Source organism: Rhineura floridana, chromosome 3, assembly GCF_030035675.1.
Source record: "Rhineura floridana isolate rRhiFlo1 chromosome 3, rRhiFlo1.hap2, whole genome shotgun sequence".
NCBI lineage: Eukaryota > Metazoa > Chordata > Lepidosauria > Squamata > Rhineuridae > Rhineura > Rhineura floridana.
Genome location: NC_084482.1, coordinates 113,360,044 through 113,385,498, shown reverse-complemented (window position 1 = coordinate 113,385,498; position 25,455 = coordinate 113,360,044). Strand labels below are relative to the sequence as shown.

Here is a 25,455-nt window from a genome sequence, read left to right as displayed (position 1 = left end):
CACATAACAACTATGCCAACATCTTTGTGTAAATGGGCAAGTTTTGATTAAATGCAATTTAATATTATGGCCCATAACACTGATCCAGTTATCCATACCTACTGTAGCCTAGCATGCCTACAACAGAGGCAGACTGCTTCTAAACTGGAAACTGCAATTGTTCATCCAGATGCCTTGCACACAGCCTTGTTTTCAGCATATTATGCATAACACTATCAGGCACTCCAACAGCTGCAATGTTGTGTTTTATTTTGTTTTGTATACATTCAGCAAAGACAGAGGTCCCATAACTTACCCAATACCATATATCACAGTGAAAAATGGTTATTATCAGAACTCTAATTTCATAATTTCACCATTATCAGACTGGCATTTTAAAGCCAATGATGATTAATACCATAACAACATCTACATATGTGCATACTATAAAGGTAATGTACTGTAAAGATTTAAGATGTCATTTCCCATAGCCACATATGGAAGGCACTCACTTCAGAGCTAATGACAGTGTCAATACATAGCTGGGAACTCCTCAAAGAGTATTATAAAAATTACACAAATCTGTAGGGCTATTATAAAACAAAGCGTGCAACTCTATGAAATATATGCACCAACAAGGAGGATTAAAGGACAAACAGCTCTCTTGAAAGACTTCAACATACTCCAAAACTGGATAAAGCAAATCTAGACTTTTTTATTTTTTTTAACAATTTGCCAAGACTGGAATGAGAGATAAATAGAAGGCACAACAATTTTGTTTTTGTTTTAATACAAATACAAACTAAACATGAAAAACTTCCCTATTTCAATAAAAAAATTCACAAGTTCAGGAAGAGTGTTTTAAAGAGTCAAGTTCTAGACATTTAAAATCTATCGCACAATCCTTGTAAGTGGTAAAACAGTAGTGAGAATTCCTTTTCGTGATCATGTACCAAAGAAAGCATTCTATGGATACCCTTTTATTCCACTTTCACAACGCCGCAGAGAAAAGGGTAATGTCGATTTTCAAGCGGCAACATCTCCAGACCAGGGTTCGATAGTTCATTTGACCCCCACCCTCCCAAGGGTGAATGGATTCCCCTGCCCTTGAAACGTTTGTCACATACTAGTTTTTTTTACAGGCTCCTGAACACATGCAGCTGAAAAGGTTAATTCCACTGACTGAAGCGCACCCCATTTCAGTAAGAAAGAAAAAAGCGCCACACATTCCATTAGGAAAAACCACTGGTACAAAAACAATCCAGTCCACATGTCTGCAGCAAGCAAGGATTCAGTTCTTTTCTTTAAAAAAAAAAAAAATCCACTGTTTTCCTGAACTATTGTTCCACAAAGCTGGAATCTGGGATAAGGACTAGAAAAAAAATCACAAAACCAAACACAAACAAAATGGGCCAAAATAGTATCAAACGTAGCAGTCTGTAACAGGGTAGGGCCACATTCCAAGATATCCAAGGCTGAAATTCACAAATCTGCAGGAAGAAAGGTTTGTCGCATCACGTCATCCATTAATCACTGCCGTTGCCCGATGCCCCTTCCAGTGCCAAATCCTGGTTTCTGAGACATTCCTCCACGTGGAGGCCCTCGGATCCCACCTCCCAGCCCCCCACGGGTGCCACCAGGCCCACGGGGTCTGTTGTCTCGACGATCGCCCTCCCTGGCTGCTCGTGTTTTTTTCTCTTCCACATTTAAACGCACTTCCCCTCTGAACATGATTGGCTGTAAGAGAAAAAGTGGTAAGCTGACATCAACAGATGAAAAAGTAATAAAAAGTAATAAAACATACACAATAATTCATTGAAGTGAATCACTGCATGGAACACTGAAGAAAAACAGATCTTGACCTCCAAAATGCAGTGTTTTTATTTACCCAAGTACCCCCCCACCTCCATATTTGTCTAAGATTGTAACATGCCATACAGAACCTGTGAAGAGACTCGTGTAATGGCATTTAAAAAAACACTTAATCTCCTGGACATTTACACTAAAGCATGCAGATGGAGTTTTAAAGGACGCTTTGCATCATTGCGTAGGTAATCATTTCAAACTATAACTAAAAAATAATACTGTAATCTAGCCAAGCAGTAATACATGCACCATGAGCTTTGTCTACCAGTTCCCACTTCAGCTGCCACCTCCATTTGAAACCAGGGATGTTTTATTTTTATATAGAACAGAATCAACCTAAAGTGCACACACATTCTAATTGGCACCCCTTGTTTTCTGCTTTATTTCAAATTAATGGATTTTAGTACACTTTAATATAACCTTTATCACTTAAATATCACGTTAATGTACCCTGTTGCCAAGGATCTTCTGAACTGGCTCTGGATCATCAAACACCACAAATCCAAAGTTAGGGAGCTTTCCTCCACTGTTGATACGCAGTTCCACAACATTTCCATAGCCTGCAAAAGAATTTCCAAGTTCTTTGATCACACATTAGACTGCTCTGCAGAAATAGGCATGAATTTTTGGACCCAACCCTAAAGCCCCACCAAGAGGAAAGTGATCTTCATGACTTACTTTGGAAGAAGTCCTTCAATTCTGACTTGTCCACGTCATGAGGGAGATTCCCAACAAAGAGCTGGTGGCTGTCTGGGTACCTCACGATACGCCTAGTTTCCATGTCACCTTGTTCCCCTTCCCGCACTTAAGATTAAAAAACAAACAGATATCATTCATTCATGATTTCGGACAACATGCAGGAGACACACCTTTTGCCTTCTATAAGCACTTTGCCTACTGTAAAAATGGATGAAGTCAATGGACAAGGCTTCAAACAAAACTAAAGAATAGAGCAAGGCGCTCTTCCCATTCAAAAGCCTAAAGCATTAATATACTAGTGGTCTTTCTCCAAAAGCAGAATGAAGTGTCCATGTAAGAATAAGCTGTAGCAATTCAAGCTTCAAAAGCATCTGGTTTAAATTTGTTTCAAAAACCTTCCCAATTCTTAAAGCACACTCTTACTGTATATAATTCAAGAACTTTGAATATCACCACTGAAGTTGGAATAACAGTGAACTACTCTTTAGCGGCTTTATCACCAAGTAAACCTCATTACTTACTTGGTCTAGGGCCTCTTTGTGGTGGGATATTTGTCCGTTGCTCTCTCACCCTCTGGTCTCGCTGAGGCCTTTGTGGAGGAGTCTGGGATTCAGGCTTTGATTCAGGACGGGGCTGCAAAAATGAACCAGTACAAATATGATGTACCTAAGCCAAGCAAAGCTGTATCTCAACATCCTCATGCCATAACCATTCTAAATATGGAACCGCAGGAAGAGGGAGAAATACATGTTCACAGGAGAGAAAGGAGGAAGGAAGTACTCCCCTTCACTTTAAATCACATTCCAAGCAACAAATTTCAAATACATATCCTCTGCAACAGATGTTCTTGCCAAGGAAAGAGATTAGCACTGCCTGGTTGGTGCTGACCCATGACAGGGCCTTTTCAGTGACAGTTCCCCATTTCTGAAATGCTCTCCCCAGCGAGGTGTGTCTGTATCCATCACTACTGACTTTCAGGAAGAATGTGAAAACATTCCCGTTTACCCAGGCACTTGATGGCTGAAGGGGACTGTTCCTAGCAACCTGATGAAAGTGTGTTTTTAAACAGTGTTTAGAATATTTTTAATTGTAATTGTTTTGGAGTGTTTTAAACTGTTTTTAGTATGTTTTTCTTGTTAAATTATTTTCTTTAATGTTTGCCGCCCTGGGCTTCTTCAAATTATATATATAAATTCAATAAATGATTGATCTCTGGCAAAAACTGAGCATTTCTATACAAAAATAATGTTCTACTGCTAAAAATACTATCAAGTTGCAATTGATTTGAATTTGTCAACACAGCTGTTGACATTGGCCCAAATTCATTAGTTGGCTGATAAGATGTTTTTACCTGTGATGCAGGTAATTTGACAACGTGAGGTGGTATGCCTGATACCGGAACAGCTCCACTGGGTGGTAGATTCTTACTAGTTACAGATGCCCATGAAGATGTCTAATAGGAATAAGCAAGATTTCATAATTAGTAAGAAACATCAGGCGCTCTTCCAAATTACATGAAGTCTTTTGTACATGTACAATTTCTGTCATCTTTCTGGAAATGATTCTACAGCCACAAATTAATTTTTCTGCTATAAAGAGCAAGTGGGCAGACCCCAGCTTGCACCAGTCTTTAGGGGCCTTTCATGGATCCTGTTGTGGGTCCCCAAACTGCTCCCCACTGCCAAATTCCCTCCATCAAATTTAATTGTGCCCCTCATCTGTTTGACAGGCTGAGGGGGGAACTATTTTTATGGGTTGGGCAGCATGCAGTGATGCATCTCCCTGCACACCATTCTACCTGTGGATCTTGCACTCCCCTCAGTCTGCCAAACAGCCGGTTCACTGGCTGAGGGAAGCACCACGGGGAGCCCACTCCCTGTGGTCCTCGGGTACAAAAAAGCTTGCCCACTTCTATTTTATTTATTTATACAGGCGGGCCCCACTTATATGGCAGGTTCCGTTCCGGACCCCCGCCGTAAAGCGGAAATCACCGTGAAGCGGAACCCCATTAAGTACAATGGGGCGTATTGCGCAAAAATGCCACAAAAGTGGAAAATCTGCTTTAAAACAGGGAATGAAAGCCGCCGCATTAGCGGGAAGCGAAGTGCCAGAAAGCGGGGCCCTACTGTAAGTTTATAAACCACCATGATTAAAAATACCATGGCAGCATACAATAAAATCATTAACACATCATAAAATTATAAAAGAGAGAATATTTATGCATTTATATAGAGAGCATTTATATAACCCATATTCATATTTAACTTGTGGAAATTCAATTTCCTTCCAATATCTGGAATGCAAACCTAGGACATGTCCCTAGCAGAACTGTTTCTTAGTTTTTACAAAATTAGCCATTCATAAACCAAACCAATATACTGGACAAAGATCACAGTTCTAAACCCACTCAATTTGTTAATGGCTGCAGCTATCACTATGTCAGGCACTTTTTGTCTGCAAAATACCCAACGGACAAGATTATTCTTCCAGAGCTTTATTACCATTTAGAACAATTGTGGGGACCATACAGTTTTTTTGGATATGTGCAAGTCTTTTGCTACAATTCGATACAGGGAAATTCCAAAACGCAACAATTTGGCAACTACGATACAGCCTGAGTAACTGCTTTGTTGTTATCAAGATACCTGCCACTAGCTCTCTGCAGAGATATTTGCAACTGCCTTTTCTTCAACAAAGCGTGAGTGACATGATCTACAAAGGAATAATCGGAGCGTTTTGACAGTTCTTGTAACTTCTCTCTCAAGCCACCCTTTAAAAGAACAGACTTAAAGAAAATGTGAAAATGGATAGCCTAGTTAAAATTGTGCATGTTACCCTAGAGTCCTCTTGCACTGCAGGAGCAGGGTCTGCAGGGACTGGAGAAGGACTTTTCTCTGCAGTCTCCTCAGGTACTGTTTCCTCCAGCACTGGCTCCGGTTTTTCTTCGTGAGCCTCTGGCTCAGGCTCCTGTTCAGGCTCAGCTTCAGCTTCTTGTTCCGGCTCTGCAACTGGTTCCTCTGACTGTTCCTCCAAGTCATTGCTATTGATGGGAAAACTGTTCATTATGATAACAATGTATTTGCACAGCTCAAACAACAGAACTATAAATGGCATCCAAAGGTTGTACTATTTCAGCACTGATGCTGCATACAGATTCCAAACTCTGCCCTCAAAGAACAATGCATTGTTAAGTCAGCAATGTTCCCTCTTTTAATCAGTATGGATGATATTCACTCACATTCCTGCACACACACACTGCTGGAAATCTGACTTTTAATGCTTCCCCCCTCCAATAAATGTTAAGAACTGGTGGACTTTGTGTACCAAATGCAAAAATATTATTTATAACAATATTTTGAGAGACTTGTTAGAACAATCGTCTTGAGATCAGACCTAACAATACATTTTTGATACTTTTTTTTACTAAAAACCCAGGATTGATTCTGCAGGAGACCATTGTTAAAAATGAAAGTATGTATCATTCTAGAGAGAATTGGGCTCTTTCCTACATTTCAGCCGGCAGCAGTGGCAAACTGGTCAAAAGCTTTGGCGTAATTATGGTGCCAGTTGAGTCTGAAGTTACCTGACAGACTGCTCATAATAGGCTGTTGAATCATCAGCAACTGCCTCAGGAGTCTGTTGCCTTTCCTCAGATTCCTCTGCCTCTTCCTCAGATTCTGGCGGAATAAGAAGTAGATTTTACACTGATCAGACATCAGGTACAGAAGCAATTTCTACACTTCAGTCAGAATGGACATGTAGTGGCTACATTCACACATCTCAGTAAACCATGGTTAACGGCTGAACATGAACATACAGATATCTTCTATGTCACTCCTCTCCACTACCAAGCATGACCAACAACCACAATTCTTAGCTTGTTGTTACATCCAAACCAGGGAGTGTGGTTTGTTTTGCTCAAACAAACCATGATCAACAAGCCAAGAACAGCCTTAGCTTTAGACTGTGGTTTGTTTGGAATGAAACAAGCCACAATGTCCCCAGTTAACGCTAAGCCAAGGATTGTGGTTTGTTGTTCCCGCTCGCTAGCAAGGAGTGAAGTAGAAGCAGACTGCACTCTCAGTCAACCATTAACCATGGCTTACGGCTATGTGCGAACATATCTAATGTTTTATATATTAGGTAAGCATAAAATTGATTTTGGCTAGCCGAAATACTGTTTACTGTTTTACTTGACACTATTTTGACCAAATAGTTTTAAAATTACTTGGGCTGTAAACTCCACACGTCATTAGGAAACACTGTCAAACTATCCCCACTCCAGGAAGGATGACTAGGGATAAGAAAGAGAGGGACAGGTACCTGTAGCATTTTTAAAATGCCAATAATAATAATAATAATAGTCTGCCCTTCATCAATGTTGATACCAGGGCAGGTACCCTACAAAATAAATTACGCAACTTTATGTATATATAACCAACAGTAAAATACTAATAATAATCTTTGTTCGCATCATTGCACAAACAACAGATCAATGCTTAACACAGATTTCAAAAGCAAGGGAAGCGTCTAAACCTTTTTCACAGGTAGCCTGTATAAAACACTTTTCAGTGGTCCAGCCCCAGGATTAGAAAAGGCATGAGTGACAGTTGTTATATCCAAGTCAGAACTGGTAATATCCCTTTAAGCAGCAAAACCTGACCACTTCTATGTGTCAACATGGTAACTGCAGCAATCTGAAACACTGAAGACAGTAGTGAATCCAGTAGTAACCCTAAACCATGACCAAAAAACTAAACCCCCATGACCAAAGATCACGTTTACTGTTTTTTGTTTTTCCATATAGCTTTTATCCGTTTCTCCATACATGGTTCAGAGCTGGAGCCAGTCAGGTTGATTAGACCAGGGACAGTTTTAAGGATGGGGATGAAATTACATAAAAATATGAAGCAGCCCTTTTTCATCCCTACAAGAAGCATTACAAATGGCAGTCAACTCCTGACGACTGTTCTTCATCAGTTACCAGTTGTGACCAAATTCTTACATTTGATATATTACTCTTAGAATTTGGTTGATTCACTAATCCCAAATCTAGGCAAATATTGCATGACTTTTGACTGCAACAAAGTCTGCAATTAAGCATATTTGAAAGTAAATACAGTTGGAATCAATAGGATTTCTGAGTGGACCTTACATATGAGAGTTTATTTTTCAGTTTAAACATACAAGTAAAGCAAAAGGCAATTTTCTACTTTAAGAATTTATTTAAGAAAGAAGTCTTTTTTTTTAAAAGTGCTTTAAACTGGGCAGAGTGCTTTTTTTACTGCTTAAGTTTTATCACCAATTTTTACTCTTGCTATTATGGTTTAGTGTGTTCTGATGCTGGGAATTTCATTATGTTTATAAGCAACTTAAACTCAGCTGGGTAAATCATGATATTCATTTTTCATTACTGAGAATCAGTTTAGGAGGAAAAAGTGCTGACAGAATCTAGAAGTTCAGCACAAGACCTTAGTACTTACCCTCTGGAGGTTCAGCATCTAAGTCACCAAATACTTCATCCTGGTAGCGGAATATGTCATTATGGACATAAAACTTGTTTGCCACTGAACCCTGGAGACAACACAAGGGGAAAATAAAGTTCAGCTAATCATCCTTACTGTTCTTAGTACCACTGTACTGTAAGCATGCCATCAGTGTTTAATCTGCCAGCATAAACTCCATTTGCTTATGTTTTGAAGCAGTCCAACCTTGCTTTACCTACTTGTACCATGCAGCAAATATAGAGGGACACTCACTCCACTGCTGTCATGAACATTAGTTCCTGAACAAACTCAAATGTATACTCTGCTCAACAAAAAGACATTCCAGGCATCAATGATCAGGACAGAAGAACTAGAGAACAATTTTTGGAAAGTACAAAATATACTAGCATTCAATATAACAAGGAAGCTCAGTTTAGTCAGCCTGTTGATCAAGTGGATATGAGAAGAGTTATTTCTGCCCAAGCTGAAGGCCATGACACAGTCTGGACCATAAGGATCAGACGCTGTACAACCAACAGTTACACTATCACATTACAAAAAATCTGAAACTCTTCCCAGTTCAATGCTATCCTCCATCATTGTTATTTTCTGTGCAGTTTATTAGACTGTATGCCTGCAGACAGAGCTATGTCCACGATTTTTGCAGTGCCTGTTTTTCCTGTAGGTGCTTGATATTACTGTGGAATTACAGACAGGGTTACCACCTTCACATTATTTCTACCCTTCTTCACCAGTTATTACCATACAAATACAAAAGCACTGATGCAGACTGCTTCTGAAGTGTGTTTACAAGCTTAGCCATGAAAAAATCAAAAAGGTAGTCCTCGCACCTGTAACTATCATATTCCTGATTGATGCATCAGCTATCTGAAACTTGAGCCATTTCTGTTTGTAAATATTTAATTTTTTTCAAATGTTTTCTATATTTTTCCTTGAAGCTTAAACAAATTTCTACTTAAAACTTATGAATATGAAGCCTACTTTAAACCAATGATTCTTTGTGCTATATCACTTGGACAGAAAAGGTTGCACTATAAAGGTCCCAGTTCATTTAATGGAAAACAAAAAAACCCAAACATTAGGAGACATATCAATGGTACTATTAGAAACCTGAATGACACATAAGCAGGTTGTTAATAATAATGAAGCTAAGAGCTATGGAACTGTGGAACGGCAAAAACCAACTCTTTACAAAGAGCAGCACCTTATACACTAGTACATCAGGTATGTTAAACACACTTTGCACAACTCAATGCAAAAAAACAGTAGTTTTCTACATATTAGGAAAGACTAAACATTGCCAAAGTTTTCTCAACAATCCATTTAAATATTGCTTTTTGATTTCAGGAACAGCAAAAAAGGTTGCTCTGCACTGATATTTAACAACCAATGTAGACAACAGAACATTGAGAGCTCAGTGATAAGACAATGAGTCATGATGATGGCAAGAAAACACAATCAATTATACTGAAATGCAGTTGTCCCTAAATTCAGTCCCAAAATATCCAACTCATACACAGGTACAATAAAGCTGAAGACAGCACGTCAGAATGGCTACATTTTTTTATCATTCTAAAATTAATTTATATATTTGTAATGTATACTTTGAAAATCACAACCAACTATGTGCAGCATTTACTTGGAGCTCTTAGTGACAAGAAATCCTCTCCATTACAAGGGTGCTAAAACAAAATAAAGAAAACATTTACATGGTAAAGTTGCTGTTCCTTAACACTGCTTGTAGATTTCACAGAAAGTTTACAGCCCCACTTATCAGGAATACATATTTCTGTGCTCAAAATTGCCATGGTGGGGGGTCTCATTACCCTTAGCAAGAATGATGAAGAAGGCTGCCTTTATAGCCTGAAACCAGAGAGGGGAACAGAACGCTTTCAACAAACCTTTTAAACAGAGACCTTATCCCAAGTCTAAAAAGAATTGCAACATAGATGTAAAGATTTTTTTTAAAAAAAAAGATTTTTTAAAAGATGTTTTATTTTTATGATGCTTTTATTGTTTTGTTGTTTGCCGCCCAGGGCTCCCTTCTGGGAGCAAGGGTGGACATAAATTTTATAAATAAATAATTTTATAAAATTTATAAATAATGAAGTTTGGTTTCAAAAATGGGGATGATCCCTACCTGCTCTCCCAGCTCCACGACAGAAACATTGCCTATCTTGGCAGCAGGAAATCAAGATGCTTGAAGTACCTTGGCTGGCCACTACCAAAACAATAACCTTTTCCTCTCTTCCAGCTCCCAGGGGATTGTTTGATTTCCCACAAGAGGCACACCACAAGATGAACAAACGATAAATGTAATCTCATTAGTAAGCCCCTTTTAACACAATGGAACTTACTTCAGAGTAAACACGTGCAGCTGAACTAGAACCAGAAACCACATATTTTGGCTCAATTACCAAGGCCAGCAAAAATTTGAGCCTTCGCTCATTACATTTAGAGATTTCTTATTTTCAAAATATTAGAGTCAGCTCTTGTGGCAAATAGCACTTTCCCAGTTATTTGTTTATTTTATTATTTATTTATTATTATTATTTTATTTATATCCTGCCCCTCCTCCCAGCAGGAGCCCAGGGCAGCAAACAAAATCACTAAAAACACTTTGAAATATATTAAAAACAGACTTTAATACACATTAAAACAAAACAATTTTAAAAACATTTTTTTAAAAAAGCTTTGAAGACTTTTTTAAAAAGAAAAGGTTAAAAAACATATTGTTTTAAAAAAAAGGTTTAAAAGCATATTAAAAAGCAATTCCAACACAGAAGCAGACTAGTATAAGGTCTCAACTTAACAGGCTTGTTGAAAGAAGATGATCTTTTTGGCGCCTAATAAAGACAACAGAGATGGCGCCTGCCTAATATTTAAGGGTAGGGAGTTCTACAGGATAGGTGCTGCTACACTAAAGGTCTCTTTCCTATGTTGTGCGGAACCAACCTCCTAATAAGATGGTATCTGCAGGAGACCCTCACCTGCTGAGCGCTGTGATCCACTGGGTATATGAAGGATAAGACGGTCTTTCACGTATCCTGGTCCTGAGCTGTATAGGGCTTTGTATACCAAAACTAGAACCCTGAACTTGGCCTGGCAGCAAATGGGCAGCCAGTGCAATTCTTTCAGCACTGGGGTGACATGTTGGCGATATCCTGCCCCGGTGAGCAGTCTCGCCACTGCATTTTGCACCAGCTGTAGTTTCTGGACCAACCTCAAGGGCAGCCCCACACACAGCGCATTAGAGTAATCGAGCCTGGAGGTTACCAGTGCATGGACAACAGTGGTCAGGCTATCCTGGTCCAGAAACGGTTGCAGGTGTCTTGCCACCTGGGCCTCTAGCAACAAAGATTGATCTAGCAGTACCCCCAGACTACGGACCTGCTCTTTCAGAGGGAGTACGACCCTAACCAAAGCAGGCAACTGACCAATTACCTGAACTTGGGAACCACCAACCCACAGCGCCTTCATCTTGCTAGGATTCAGATTCAAGTTTATTGGCCCTCATCCAGCCCACCACCAAGTCCAGGCAGTGGTCCAGGACTTGCACGGCCTCTCCTGATTCAGATGTTACAGAGAAATAGAGCTGGATATCATCAGTGTACTGCTGACACCTCACCCCAAATCTCCTGATGACCGCTCCTAAGGGCTTCATATAGATGTTAAACAGCATGGGGGACAAGATGGTACTCTGTGGCACCCCACAGCACAACTGCCAGGGGGCTGAAAGACAAGCACCCAATGCTATTCTCTGAAAATGACCCTGGAGATAGGATCGCACTCCCCCTGTCCTTCTCCCAATAAAGGTCATCCATCAGGGTGACCAAGGCCGATTCAGTCCCATAACCAGACTTGAACCCAGACTGGAACAGGTCAAGATAATCTGTTTCATCCAAGAGTACTTGCAATTGCTCCGCCACAACCCTCTCAATCACTTTCCCTAAAAAGGGGGTATTTGTAACCGGTCAGTAATTGCCGCAGATCAATGGGTCCAGGGTGGGCTTTTTCAGGAGCGGTTGGATCACCACCTCTTTCAGGGCAGCTGGAATCATTCCCTCCTGCAATGATGCATCGACCACACCCTGGATCCACTCGGTCCAACCCCCTTGGCAAGCTTTAATGAAGGGTCTCGAGGACACATTGCTGGCCACATCATCGCAAGCACCTTGTCTATGTCATCAGGCTGCATCAACTCAACCGTTCCCAAGAAGCTGCAGCAGATGTTCTACTGGACACCTCATTGGGGACTACAGTAGATGTGGATGGGGCATGTAGACTGCTACGCAGACAAGCAACTTTACCCTCAAAGTGCCTTGCAAACAATTCACAGTGGGCCTTATTAGATTAATATCCTGCCCTTTCTCCCAAAGGGAGCTCAGGGGGGCAAACAGATGATAGAGCACTAAAAACGTATTAGAAAAACAATTCAAATACAGATGCAGACTGGGATAAGTTATCTACTTAAAAGGCTTGTTGAAAGAGGAGCATGTGTTAATAAGTTATGAAAGTTGATCACTATCCCTTCAGTTATTTTCATGACATAAAACATAAAAAGCTCTTAACACAGTCAGGTTGTGTACACAAATACTAGGTATATTCAGGCAGAGGCATGTATCTAGACACAAGTGCATCAAAGTTGTTAATGTCTAAAGTAAAGCAGCATTATAGGCAATGACAGAGAGGGGATCCAGCTCTGCCTTCTTCCTGGCATCTCCATTCTACAGCACTGATGTAAAGTAAAAAATCCTTCATACAGATTCACGGACATATATTCCCCCAGGTCACATACCTCAGGAGCAAGGACAAACGTCTGCATGAATCTCCGCATTGGCTGTGTGTTATTAGAGAGTTCACCCATGACCTGTACAACAACACCATCATTAAGAGTGGCATGAGCATCCACGTGGTGTATCTTTGTGCGACAATCCTTAAAATTCAGTGACAAGACCTTCTTGTGGATATCCTACAGAAATTATATTGAAAAATTTATGAGCCACTTTAAGGATTCATGCAGAGACAAAACTGAAGCGTCACGAGCTTAGTGAAGCAAAGAATAAAAAAGACTGAAAGAGTAACAGACCAATGCTGCCTAGAATCTGGCTTCTTTAGTTACGTCTAGCCCTTTCTGCAATAGTTTTCTATTCTATGAAAGCTTTCTCCACTTAATAAAGCACTTTTCATGCTACCTTTACTTAAAATACTTTCCATATCAATCCAGTAAATATCTACTTCAAATCACAGCCTATCCATTGAAACACAATCAAGATCTGGTAAGATTGAAACGTCAACATTGAAAGATGCTCATGGACTTCTACAATGTTGATGAAAGATGTGAAGGCCGGGGGGGGGGCACAGAAAAATCGGAAAAATAAAATTTCCCTGTTTTTTCCTGGACCTTTGTATCTTGATGCCTAAGAATTTAGAACATTTTGCACAGTCCTTTATCTAGCTAGCACAGAAATGATGCTAGGTGCTAGTTCCCTTTGAAGTATTTCCCCCCAAACATTTACATCTTAACTACAACTGAGTAAACCACAAACCAATTTCACAAATACTTACAGTCTGCCCGTGGACTGCATCTGCTGGTTTTCCATTTGAATCCAAGCCACCATGGACATAAGAAGAATTCTTTCCATAAAACCTGTAAAAGAACAATTTACACACATTTTCACCAATGTACAACTCATCACATGAGCCTTTGCAGCACTAAAATGTTAGTTATATTATTGATCTAGGAACAACCATCTTTTACCTTAATGTGGACTGATGGGAAACCTGTAACTGATCAAACCAGTTTTTGTATCTGTTCAATATCAAAGACAAAGTCTTTCAATCATCTGTCTAAGGAACAAAATCAGTACAGCTAAATTCTCTTTAACGCTAGCTTTATTATTAATGATTACCAGGTTGTCATTGGTAACTAGCCACTGACTACACACAACCTGGCATTGACTGATAACTAGATTTGCAGCTTGAGTATCTTAAAGAGTTTTTTTAATCAGCATGTTATGTTTTTAACCAGTCCCTTACATGCTGTCTGCAGAGGAACTCTGCTGTACGTTTCCCTTTTGTGTAATAAATTAAAATAATTAGTCAGGAAATTGCCTGTGCTCTGTTAATGTGGTCGTGGTCTTTGTCTTTGGAAGGAACTCTTAACTCCTTATATTTACATCTTCTTTGCCCTGAAGCTGAGTTTTGCTGTTCCTGTAGAAGCTGTGGCTTCCTTAAAAAGAAGCCAACCTTGAAACAACTTCTGTACAGAGTTGAGGGCAATGCAGAATAACAAAGAGAAACGAAAAGCTTGTATAACAAAAAAACAGGTGACCAACTAAATCATAGAATACACTCAGGGAAATCAATAGGTTTCAGATCAATGATTACAATGGGTCTTTTCTGAATATTACTGACAATGAATATCACCCATTACTTCACTGTGACAATAAAAAAAACCCTGCAGCATGCACAAATTAAAGGGGAGAGATAAGAGGAAATGTCAATGTTTATCTGAAAAAACATTACTGCATCTACTTCTGTCAAAAATAATTTTTGCTTTGCTTTTGGCAGAATCAGCAATGAAATATTTCTGTACAAAGGTAGCCCTGATTCTGAAATATTTTACTAAATTAAAATAGGAAGCTTTACCTGTGCAAGTAGTCTGGTGCCTGGTTCAGCAGAATATAATACTGCCTCACAAACTCCCGCCCAACCAGCAGGGGACTTGGCTTCTCCATCACCATTTCTTTGGTCAACTGAAAACTGAAAACCATAACATTTGTGATAATGAAACCAATACTCATATTTGCCAAAAGAAGCTTAGACAAACTATAACCTGTTTCTTACACAGTTGCCATACTTAAAATTGCTCTTAAATCTTTCAATGGCAGAGAAGGAGAAAGGCAGACTATAATCTAAATTGAGCTTTTCAAAGAGCTTCTAAAAATACAAGGGCCCAAGATTTCCACTAAAGCAGCAGAAATGGGTGGTAAACGAGTAAGAAAATCCTCCAAGAATTTAAGAGGTTATTTATGGCAGCATTAATTCCCATGTACCTTATCTGACTTCCGTAGCTGAACTGGAACTTATATGTGTGTTATGTGCCTTCAAGTCAATTACGACTGATGACGTCAAGAAACATAGGAATCAAGAAAAGGTGGAGATGACCTTTAAATTGCACATACAGTAGGTTATCCATGCAATAAGCTGGGAAAAGATCTCTCTTAAGGAGGTGCATCACACAAGAAGGGTGGTTATTTTTTTTGCTGTTTTCAGAAGGCAAGAGAATTGCAATGAAACTTTTGGGGGATGCAGAGGTTTAAACTTTTCGTTCTTATTATTTATTTATCTTTTTATTTATATCCCACCCTTCCTCACAGCAGGAGCCCAGGGCGGCAAACAAAAACTCTAAAAACACTTTAAAACATCATAAAAACATATCTTAAAATACATTAAAAAACAACAACTTTAAAAACATTTTTTAAAAAAGCTTCCAAGACATCTCTTTTTAAAAAGCTTAAAAACATAGTTAAAAAGGTTTTCAAAACATATTAAAAAGCAATTCCAACACAGATGCAGACTGGGATAAGGTCTCAACTTAACAGGCTTGTTGAAAGAGGAAGGTCTTCAATAGGCGCCGAAAAGATAACAGAGACGGCGCATGTTAATTTAAGGGGAGGGAATTCCACCACACTAAAGGTCCATTTCTTATGTTGTGCGGAACGGACCTCCTGATAAGACGGTATCTCTAGAAGACCCTCACCTGCCGAGCGCAGTGATCCACTGGGTATAAAAGGGATAAGACAGTCTTTCAGGTATCCTGGTCCCGAGCTGTATAGAGCTTTGTACACCAAAACTAGAACCTTGACCTTGGCCCAGTAGCAAATGAGCAGCCAGTGCAATTCTTTCAGCAGCGGGGTGACATGTTGGTGATACCCTACCCCAGCAAGCAGTCTCGCTGCCACATTTTGCACCAGCTGCAGCTTCTGGACCAACCTCAAGGGCAGCCCAACATACAGCGCATTAGAGCAATCGAGCCTGGAAGTTACCAGTGCGTGGAGAACAGTGGTCAGGCTATCCCGATCCAGAAACGGCTGCAGCTGTCTTACCGGCCGAAGCTGGTAAAAGGCACTCCTAGCCATGGAGGTCACCTGGGCCTCTAGCAACAAAGATGGATCTAAGAGCACCCCCAGACTACAGACCTGCTCTTTCAGGAGGAGTACAACCCCATCCAAAGCAGGCAACTGACCAATTATCAGGAACCACCAATCCACAGCACCTCCATCTTGCTAGGATTCAGACTCAGTTTATTGGCCCTCATCCAGCCCACCACCGAGTCCAGGCAGCAGTCCAGGGCTTGCACGGCCTCTCCTGATTCAGATGTTACATAGAAATAGAGCTAGGTATCATCAGCATACTGCTGACACCTTGCCCCAAGTCTCCTGATGACCGCTCCCAAGGGATTCATATAGGTGTTAAAACAGCATGGGAGACAAGATGGTACCCTGCGGCACCCCACTGCACAACTGCCAGGGGGCCAAAAGACAATCACCAATGCTATTTTCTGAAAACGACCTTGGAGACCTTGTATTGTGAATTGTCCCGTGATCCTTTTTGGATGCAGAGTGGTCTAAAAGTAGAAAAAATAACTTGATTAAAATATAATGAAAATTAATCCCTTATCTCTCAACTATCAACCAGGTTGTTAGGAGAATCAGAGCAGCCTAGTAGGCAAGACATTCAATTTAGGCATGCATTCCGTGATCTAAGTGGTATAATCCTATGGGTGGTCTTAGAAAACTAGTCTACAAGTCTGACTTTTTAAAATGGAAACAATCACTTATCACATCAGTTTACCACAAGCAGTAAAAATGCTCTATAAATATCTGGCTATATCAAGTATCAGCACAGTTGAGAACAGCAGGCAGTTATGTTGTTTATACTGTGAAAGATTTTGAATTTTGAGATGCATAGCAAAATTAATCATAATATTTTCCTATGGCTGTTGAATATTCCCAATACCAAGCAGTAACATAAATGAGGATCTTTAAACATAGGTTGGCCATGGCTAACTGAATGAGTGTAAGATTGTTTGAATTTTCATGATTACTAACATTTTTTAAAAAACCAGAGGGCGGTATAGTACAGTAGGGCCCCACTCATGCGGCAGGTTAGGTTCCAGACCCCCGCAGAAAAGCGGATCAGCTGTAGCGCAGGGGTCTGGAACCTAACCAGCTAATCGCGCTGGAGTAGGAAATCAGCTGTAGAGCGCTACAGCTGATCTTCCCCTCCTCCGACGCAATCAGATCGAGCGCGGGAGTCTGATCACACCAGGAGATCAGCTGTAGCTTTCTACAACTGATCTTCCCACTCCTCCAGCGAGATCAGCTGGAGAGCAGGGAGCTCCAGCCCCCCCTCCAGCTGATCAACCCGCTGGCGCCGTATTAGCAGAACGCCGAGAAGCGGGCCCCTACTGTATCATGTTTTGTAACATTTTAGGACACACAACATGGTAGGTATCCAACTGTAAACAGATTCACTACCACAAAAACATTTGGCTGCACAAACCTAGCTTCTCCTTGCTGTCTTCAAGTATCCCCCTAAATCTGCTCTGGGGGGTTGGGGGAACCCCAGAACATGTTTAGAGGTCACGCAGGGAACGGAAATAGAGGGGAAGTTGTATTGCGCAGGCAAAAGCACTTGCGCTGGTGGAAATGTTTAGTTGGATACCACCCATGATCCTTGAATGCACAGTCACAAAAATAGGTCACCAGAGTTTCTCTAAAAATGGCTTATGTAAACTGATACTGCAATTTGTAAAAGTGGTTGTAAAAATAAAATTACCATACCTTCTCAAAAGATCAATTAAAGATAACTAAGGGTTATTTTTTAAACTGGATTGCTCAGTCTGCTCCCTTGGTTTAAATCTGAAGTAGGTTAAAGTGCCATTGAAAAGTGTACAATGTTTAAAATGGTAATACCTGCTTTCAAGTTTACAGCAAACTTGCACTTCGCTATGTTCATCATGCTATGTTCTGTTCACACCAGCACCCGTAGGATAGCTGCTATGGGTGGAGATGATCCAAATCATCTGAGCAGCCATCAGAAGCTCAGCACATTCTTTGCCACTGACACAACTTTATTTTATTTTTTAATGGACCTAATTAGCATTAATAATTTCTTGACTGCAATGTTTTCCAAAAAAATATACTGGTGAAATGTAACTTTAAAAGGAGCATGCCAAAATATTATAAAGTGAAGCCACTAGCTTTGCAGCAGTATAGCTACGAACAATGAATGTTTGTGACTCGCAGAGCATGTCATTTAGCTCAAGACACTTGCTCAATGCTTTCACACAGCAGTGTAAGACATGCTATTGGTGGTGGCAATGATGATGGGGGAGGGAGATTTTTCTTTTCCCAAGGTAAAATGCTGCTATTTGACTACTGCAAAAATATGATTTTACATACCATGCAGTGCTATCAGAACATTACACATTTCTAATTTCTGACTTTTCAGTGGCCTAGTTTCTTCTTTAAAGATTGTCAGTATTTTATTTTCTCCTCTATTGATATTTTGTGCTAACTTTATATAGTCCTTGTTTATGCAGCGATACCCAAAAGGACCTATTCCATAATCTAAACTGGAAGAAAAGTTAACAAAGTTTAGCGGTTCTTTAATGCTAACATAATCTCTTGCAACAATCACTAATTAGGAATGGAAAGGAATCCTGTCAGTGTAGACAATACTGAATGGAACGGACCAATGGTCTGACTCAGTTTAAGACACTTCCCTGTGCACCTCTAGATTTCCAACTATAATGAGCCATAAGTAAGGGCCTTTTCGGTGGTGGCCCCCGAATTGTGGAACAGTCTCCCCGAGGAGGTACGCCTGGCGCCTACACTGCTATCCTTTCGGCGCCAGGCTAAAACCTTCCTATTCTCCAGGCATTTTAATATATTTCTATGTACCGTATATTCCGGCGTATAAGACGACTTTTTAACCCCGGAAAATCTTCTCCAAAGTCGGGGGTCGTCTTATACGCCGGGTGTAAGGAGAACCTGTGCTGCAAGGTCCCCTTGGATCCCTTACTCTGCCGCGGGATAGAAAGGGTCTGTTAATAAACTCATTAGAGAGTTCCAGTTTTGGGGTTGGGTAGAGAGAGGAGGGCCCATTGTTAGCGGGGGACGAGTTAAGCTGGGAAAATTCCCCCCTCGACGAACGGTGTGACGTCACTCAAACAGCCTCTATTAGAACGTTGCGCCCCTCACCTGGCATAACGGCGGTGGCGGCGGCCTTGCGCTGCTGTTGCTGTGCCCACTTTTTGCGCTTGGCCTCCTGCTCGAGGCAGACGAGGGAGGAGCAGGAATGGGCGCTGCTGGGGCGTGACGGTGCCACGAGTAACTCCTCCTCCTCCTCCTCCTCCATGGAGTCAGCAGTCTCCGCCCCTGGCCACCGCCGTGCGCATGTGTGTTCCTAGGCCCGGGGATGAGAGAAGGGGCGGAAGAAGCCCAGCCTCCGTACAACTGAGCGTTGGCAGGGGCGCTCCCTGCCCTCTTCCTCCTCCGCCAAACGCCAATCAGGCACGAGACATCCAGGCGCGTAGGAGAGGCGGGGCCTGATTGTTTTATCACCAAGGTAACCGTCATGGAGTGTCAGGCCCAGGATGCGACTCAGGAACCAGACCAGAGGTTGTAGTTAATTCGTGTTTTATTAGAGTAATGTCCAACAAAGACTGCGCTTTCTCATGAAGCAATACAGGGATACAGGTCCTGCGACATTGGGAGAAAGTTGACAGAGCAAGGGGCTGCTTCCCGCCTGTTCTTTAAGAAGGGGCTAAATGGGCGCGCAACCTTTCGCTCCTCCTTAACTCCCCCTCAGGTACTGCCCGCCTTCCCCCCCTTCTCTCCTGTCTTTTCAACCGTCTGCGTGTGCGTGGTGAGGGGAGAGGCATCACCTCCTCCTCTTCTGAAGTGTCCGATTCCCCTATGGGTGATAAAGGAGGAGCTGAAGGTAAACCATCTCTCCGCCTTTCTGCTGTGATCAGCCCTCCCTCTTGCTCTGAGCTGCGGAGAAGGGAGGGCCTGGGAATGTCTGGGGGGGATTCTAAAACTTCAAGGCTCTCAGGCTCCCCGTTGCTAGGCGACCCTATCTCTGGCATGTCCTCTGTTTCGGCTTCGCTCCACAGAGGGTAAGTTCCTCCCTCCTCCCTCTGCCAGCCATTTGAATCCTCTTCTGACAACCCCCCAGGAGCCCAGCTCATCCTCCCGACATGGATAGAGGGATAGAGGTAAGAGGTGGGGCTTAGGAAGCGTCCCCACTTCTACTCGCTGTTGGTCTAGGCTCCGCCTCGCCATGCTAAGGGAGTGAAGGGTTTGGTCAGACGTTTTCTGGTCTTTTGCGTGCGTGCGTGCATCCGCCGCCCAGAGACTTCGCAAGTGTTTTCATGACCGCTCTTACAGAGTCCCGTGGAGCAGGCTGCTAGCACGGTTCCTAGGTTTCTGGCATCATCGAGTGTGCTTCTGAGCATATACAGAGTTGAACCCCCAATAGGCCCACAGTACCATCAAGTATGCGCAGAGGGTTTCTAAGAAATCATCATTGCTGTGCTGCTTTTTATTTGTTTATTTTAAACACTTAATATTGGTGTGATGCTTTTTAAGATCATAGAATGGTGCACCATTAATTACACAGCACTGCTCTGTGGAATTAATGTGTCAGCATGTGCTGCGTTTCAGAAACCCCTACAGGCATAATGTATCTGAGCATAATGTATCTGCTGGCTCTTGTTCGGGCTGGACGGAGAGCTGACCAATTCAAGCAGGCGTTGTATACAACAACCAACCAGTGATTGGCTGGTTGTTGTATGCTGGCAAAAAAAGGGGGGGGGAAAAACCCCCAAATGCCAGAGCTTGGAAAAGTTACTTTTTTGAACTACAACGCCCATCAGCCCAATCCAGTGGCCATGCTGGCTGGGGCTGATGGGAGTTGTAGTTCAAAAAAGTAACTTTTCCAAGCTCTGTGTAACACTACAGCACCAGTATCTGTACCTGTTCATACAGTATAGCACCAGTACATACAGTACAGTATACAAATGTCCAACAGTCAAAACCCCATCATGGCTCCACCAGCAAGAAGAAAGAAATATGAAGCCAGTTTCAAACTTAAAGTTGTAAACTTTGCCATGGAACATAATAACTGTGCTGCTGCAAGACAATATGGAGTAACAGAAAAGATGGTTCGGGACTGGAAAGCAAATGAAAAAGCATTAAAGAGTATGCCAAGGGGTAAGTGTACATTAAGAAGAGGCACCCCACATTGGCCAGAACTCGAAAAACATGTAGCAGACATGGTGAATGAGCATTGCCAAAACGGTTATGTAGTGACACGAAATAAAATACGTTTGTTTGCACTTCAGTGGGCCAAATCTAACCCAGATCACAGCAACAGATTTAAGGCCACTGTATCCTGGTGTACTAGATTCCTGGGAAGGCATAATTTGGTACTGAGGCAAAAGACGAAAGTTGCCCAAAAATTACCTGCAGATCTTGATAGCAAAGTAAATAGTTTCCATCGATACGTAATACAACAGCGCACTAAACATGGCTATGCGTTAAGTAGTATTGGAAATATGGATGAAACTCCAATGAATTTTGATATGGTTGGAAATAAAACTGTCCATCAAAAAAGTGAAAAAACAATTTTAATTAAAACAACAGGACATGAGAAATCCAGTTTTACAGTGGTACTAGGATGCACAGCTGATGGCGCCAAACTGAGATCAATGATTATTTTTAAAAGAAAAACAATGCCGAAACTCAAGTTCCCTGTTGGTTGTTTTGTACATGTGAATGAAAAAGGCTGGATGGATGAAGAAGGGGTAAAGCTATGGCTTGATAATGTATGGAGCAGGCGACCAGGTGGACTTATTCAAAAACGTAGTCTACTGGTGTGGGATATGTTCAGGGCTCATTTAACTCCCAGCACCAAGCAAAGGCTTGCAAGACTAAACACAGATGCGGCAGTTATTCCTGCAGGATTGACATCGTTGGTACAGCCACTGGATGTGTGCCTAAACAAGCCATTTAAAGATCGCATTCGAGAACAATGGAATGAATGGATGGTTAGCGGCGAAAAGTCATTCACAAAAGGAGGAAACATGCGTGCTCCACAGTTGGATGTTTTGTGCAAGTTTGTCATAAAAGCCTGGAATGATATTGATGCAGAAACAGTAATCAAGTCTTTCAAGAAGTGTGGCATATCAAATTCATTAGATGGTATGGAGGACGACTACTTGTGGGAAGATGAAGAGGAAGCCGAAGCTGAGACCACACCATCTGATACAGAATTCGATCCATACGATGACTGCCTTACAAATGTATCACAAGATGTCATTGATGTACTTATGATATCAGATGACGAACAGGAGGATTTTGAAGGCTTTTAAAGGGAAACTGTTTGGTTGTCAGCTTAGAAAACAAACAGCATGGCAGCTGCCATGGGTTTATTGTCTAATCCTTCCTTTCAGCTTTAGAGTGAATTAGGAAAAGTTTAATCCACTTGCACTGTTTTATGTTTACATGTTTGATGACAAACAGCCTTATGTTTGTAAGTGACAGTTTTCCTGCTAAGTACCTGCATGTCATAAGCATTTGAATTAAAATTACCATATTGAAATCAAATCTGATGTTTTTTTCATTTTTATTTGGTGTGCGTTGGAAGAGGGGTAGTCTTATACGGCGAGTATATCCCAAACTCTATATTTTAACTGGAAAAGTTGGGGGTCGTCTTATACGCCCAGTCATCTTATACGCCGGAATATACGGTATTTTACTGTTTTAATGTTTTAGCTATGCTAATATCATTTAGTGTTATTATGAATTTGTATTTTTATCTGTGATTTTGTTCATTTATTGTATTATTGTATGTTGTACACCGCCCAGGGAGCCATTGGCTATGGGCGGTTTATAAATGAAATTAAATACATAAATAATAAATAAATAAATAAAAGCAAAGTAAGAAAGGTGTACCTTGCGAGGCATGTCATCACAAAACAGCAACAAGTATCAAGCTTAACCTATCCGCTGCTACTAAGCAATACTCTTGTATCCCCATTGCGCTAATTCCTCTGATATGTTTTGCTATTTCAGCCCTTTCTATTATAGACTGAGGGAGGTGAATTCTGTGCTCAAAGCTGTTGTATTTTGAGCTTGTCTCTTTCAAGAGAGATCATCAAAATCTACAACTTGTAATGAGTTAGTGCCTTCTCAACGAAAACCTCTGGAAGCATTCACATACTCCACAACTACATTACATTTGTGCTTGAGTCATGGTGTGAACTAACCAATAGTCAAGACTTCTTTAAATGTCTGACACCAATTGATGAATGAATCAGCTGGAAACTATAGAGGGTCCTTATGACTCTGCACACTTGGTACTATTAAATTTCACTTCCAGATCACAAGAGTCATTTAACTTTTTGCATGTCCCTGAAGTGAATTCCTTTTAAGTTCTAACCTTATGTCCTGACCAAGAAACACACTACCTAGAGATTTTTGCAATGTGACCTGATTCTGGACTAATGTACAGATTGCAATGAAATCATCATTTGGATTTTGCACTTCTCTGAAGTTTGTGATTCAGTTCCTAGTACTAAACCATTTATTTTAGGATAAAATATGTTTAGAAATGTGTACAATGAGAATAAAATACAAGCTGCAATATGTATTTTGTGTGCATTTGTTTAAAAAAATAGAAAATTGTGAACAGACTTATGAACACAAGTGAAACTGACACAGACCAGAAATAGACTGATCTGTCCATCCTTCATACCACTAGGTTGCTCAAGTTTGAATATTTCTTTTTAACACAACCCCTTGCCTTAAGTTTTTCCTTTCTCAGTTTACAACACAAATATAAGCTCCCAAATTTAATCAACTGAGACATTAATTTCCTATTACTGTACCCCAAGAGTAGCCACTGGCCATGCTGACTAGGGCTGATTGGAGTCCATCAACATACAGGGTTCATTGGATATCCCTGCTGTGTTCTATGCCTAGCTGAAATTCAAGTAGACAAGAGGCACAGTCAGTGATTTCCTTGTTTATCTAGGATAATTAGGAACTACCTGCCCAAGTTTAGTAGTACTACCTCCTTTCTCCTCTTAAGTCATCTCAACATTCTTTTTATAGAATCATAAAGTTGGAAGGGGCCTATAAGGCTATCGAGCCCAACCCCCTACTCAATGCAGGAAACCAAATTAAAGCATACCCAACAGGTGGCTGTCCAGCTGCCTCTTGAATGCCTCCAGTGTTGAAGAGCCCACCACCTTCCTAGATAACGGGTTTCATCGTTGTACCGCTCTAATAGTTAGGAAGTTTTTCCTGTTGTTCAGCTGAAATCTGGCTTCCTGTACCTTGAACCCATTATTCTGTGTCCTGTACTCTGGGATGATCGAGAAGAGATCCTTATGGAGAGAAAGAGTACTGCTACACTCTACAGCTACATTTCCTAACCTTCTACCCTCTTCTCAGGCACATAAAGAGGTTTATCCATGATGTTCTGGGCAGTACAGGTACAATGTGATATTAAGGTGTTCTAATGGGATAACTGGTCATCATCCCTTGCAATCACCCAATTGCAATTTGCTTAGATATGAGAATTAGATACAATGATTTAATCAATGTTACAAAGGGACATCATTAACATTTTCATCAAATTATCCTGTTGTACACCGCCCTGAGAGCCTGTTGCTATAGGGCGGTTTAAAAGTGTAATAAAATAAATAAAATAAATAAATTCAGAAATATAAAATATTTATGGCATTGGGCATACTTGCACCCCAATGAGTGTGTGTGAAAGAATTAAAAAAAAATATCCATAACTTCCATCCCTACAGTTACAGTTCAGGTATCCCTTTTTATGCTTCCAATTCAGACATAAAAAGAATTAAAACAAACAGTAACATAATTTATTAAACAAAATGGACAACAGCAGCAGCAAAAAAAAAGCCAAAACAAGCACTTAAGTAACATTCCAGTTGTAACAGTTGTGATTAGGTGGAATCACTTTTAAGTTTCTAGACCATGTGGTGAGATGCAAGGGATGGGGGGCAGAGACAAAAGACACCTGTTCTCCTCACTCCCTGACAGCCTTGGAAGTAGTCAGGACTGCAGAGAAAGTGAGTGGAACCAGCTTACGATGGTGACTGCCAGCCAACCAGCAGCTACAAAACCATCATTGCTGAGGTAAAGGGGGGTCAGAATTGTGATAAAGGTGCCCTCTTGTAAAAAATTTTTGGAGTATCTCTTCTGTGGGTTGAATTGTCTGATACTCCTTGATGAGAGGAAGAAATACCAAGGAGTGGGGGTGGGTGCAGTTCTACCCATCCTTGAATAAGTCT

At 41.0% G+C, this 25,455-nt stretch overlaps 1 protein-coding gene across 6 annotated transcripts in view; it reads right to left on the bottom strand.

The window, feature by feature from the left end:
- Positions 1 to 232: 232 nt before the first annotated feature.
- The window catches only part of G3BP1 (G3BP stress granule assembly factor 1), a 49,475-nt gene continuing 24,252 nt past the window's right edge, over positions 233 to 25,455 (bottom strand). For 3 of the 6 annotated variants that reach the window (XM_061617434.1, XM_061617435.1, XM_061617428.1), the window contains 11 exons: positions 14,703 to 14,816; positions 13,620 to 13,701; positions 12,850 to 13,023; positions 8,028 to 8,118; positions 6,128 to 6,221; positions 5,380 to 5,599; positions 3,896 to 3,997; positions 3,066 to 3,177; positions 2,524 to 2,649; positions 2,296 to 2,426; positions 233 to 1,716 (listed from right to left, as the gene is read on the bottom strand). In XM_061617434.1, coding sequence (XP_061473418.1) covers positions 1,510 to 1,716; positions 2,296 to 2,426; positions 2,524 to 2,649; positions 3,066 to 3,177; positions 3,896 to 3,997; positions 5,380 to 5,599; positions 6,128 to 6,221; positions 8,028 to 8,118; positions 12,850 to 13,023; positions 13,620 to 13,701; positions 14,703 to 14,797 — 1,434 coding nt within the window. In that variant the 5' untranslated portion in view covers positions 14,798 to 14,816 and the 3' untranslated portion in view covers positions 233 to 1,509. The remainder of the gene's footprint in view (positions 1,717 to 2,295; positions 2,427 to 2,523; positions 2,650 to 3,065; positions 3,178 to 3,895; positions 3,998 to 5,379; positions 5,600 to 6,127; positions 6,222 to 8,027; positions 8,119 to 12,849; positions 13,024 to 13,619; positions 13,702 to 14,702; positions 14,817 to 25,455) is intronic. The other 3 variants (XM_061617432.1, XM_061617431.1, XM_061617433.1) reach the window with 3 other exon arrangements.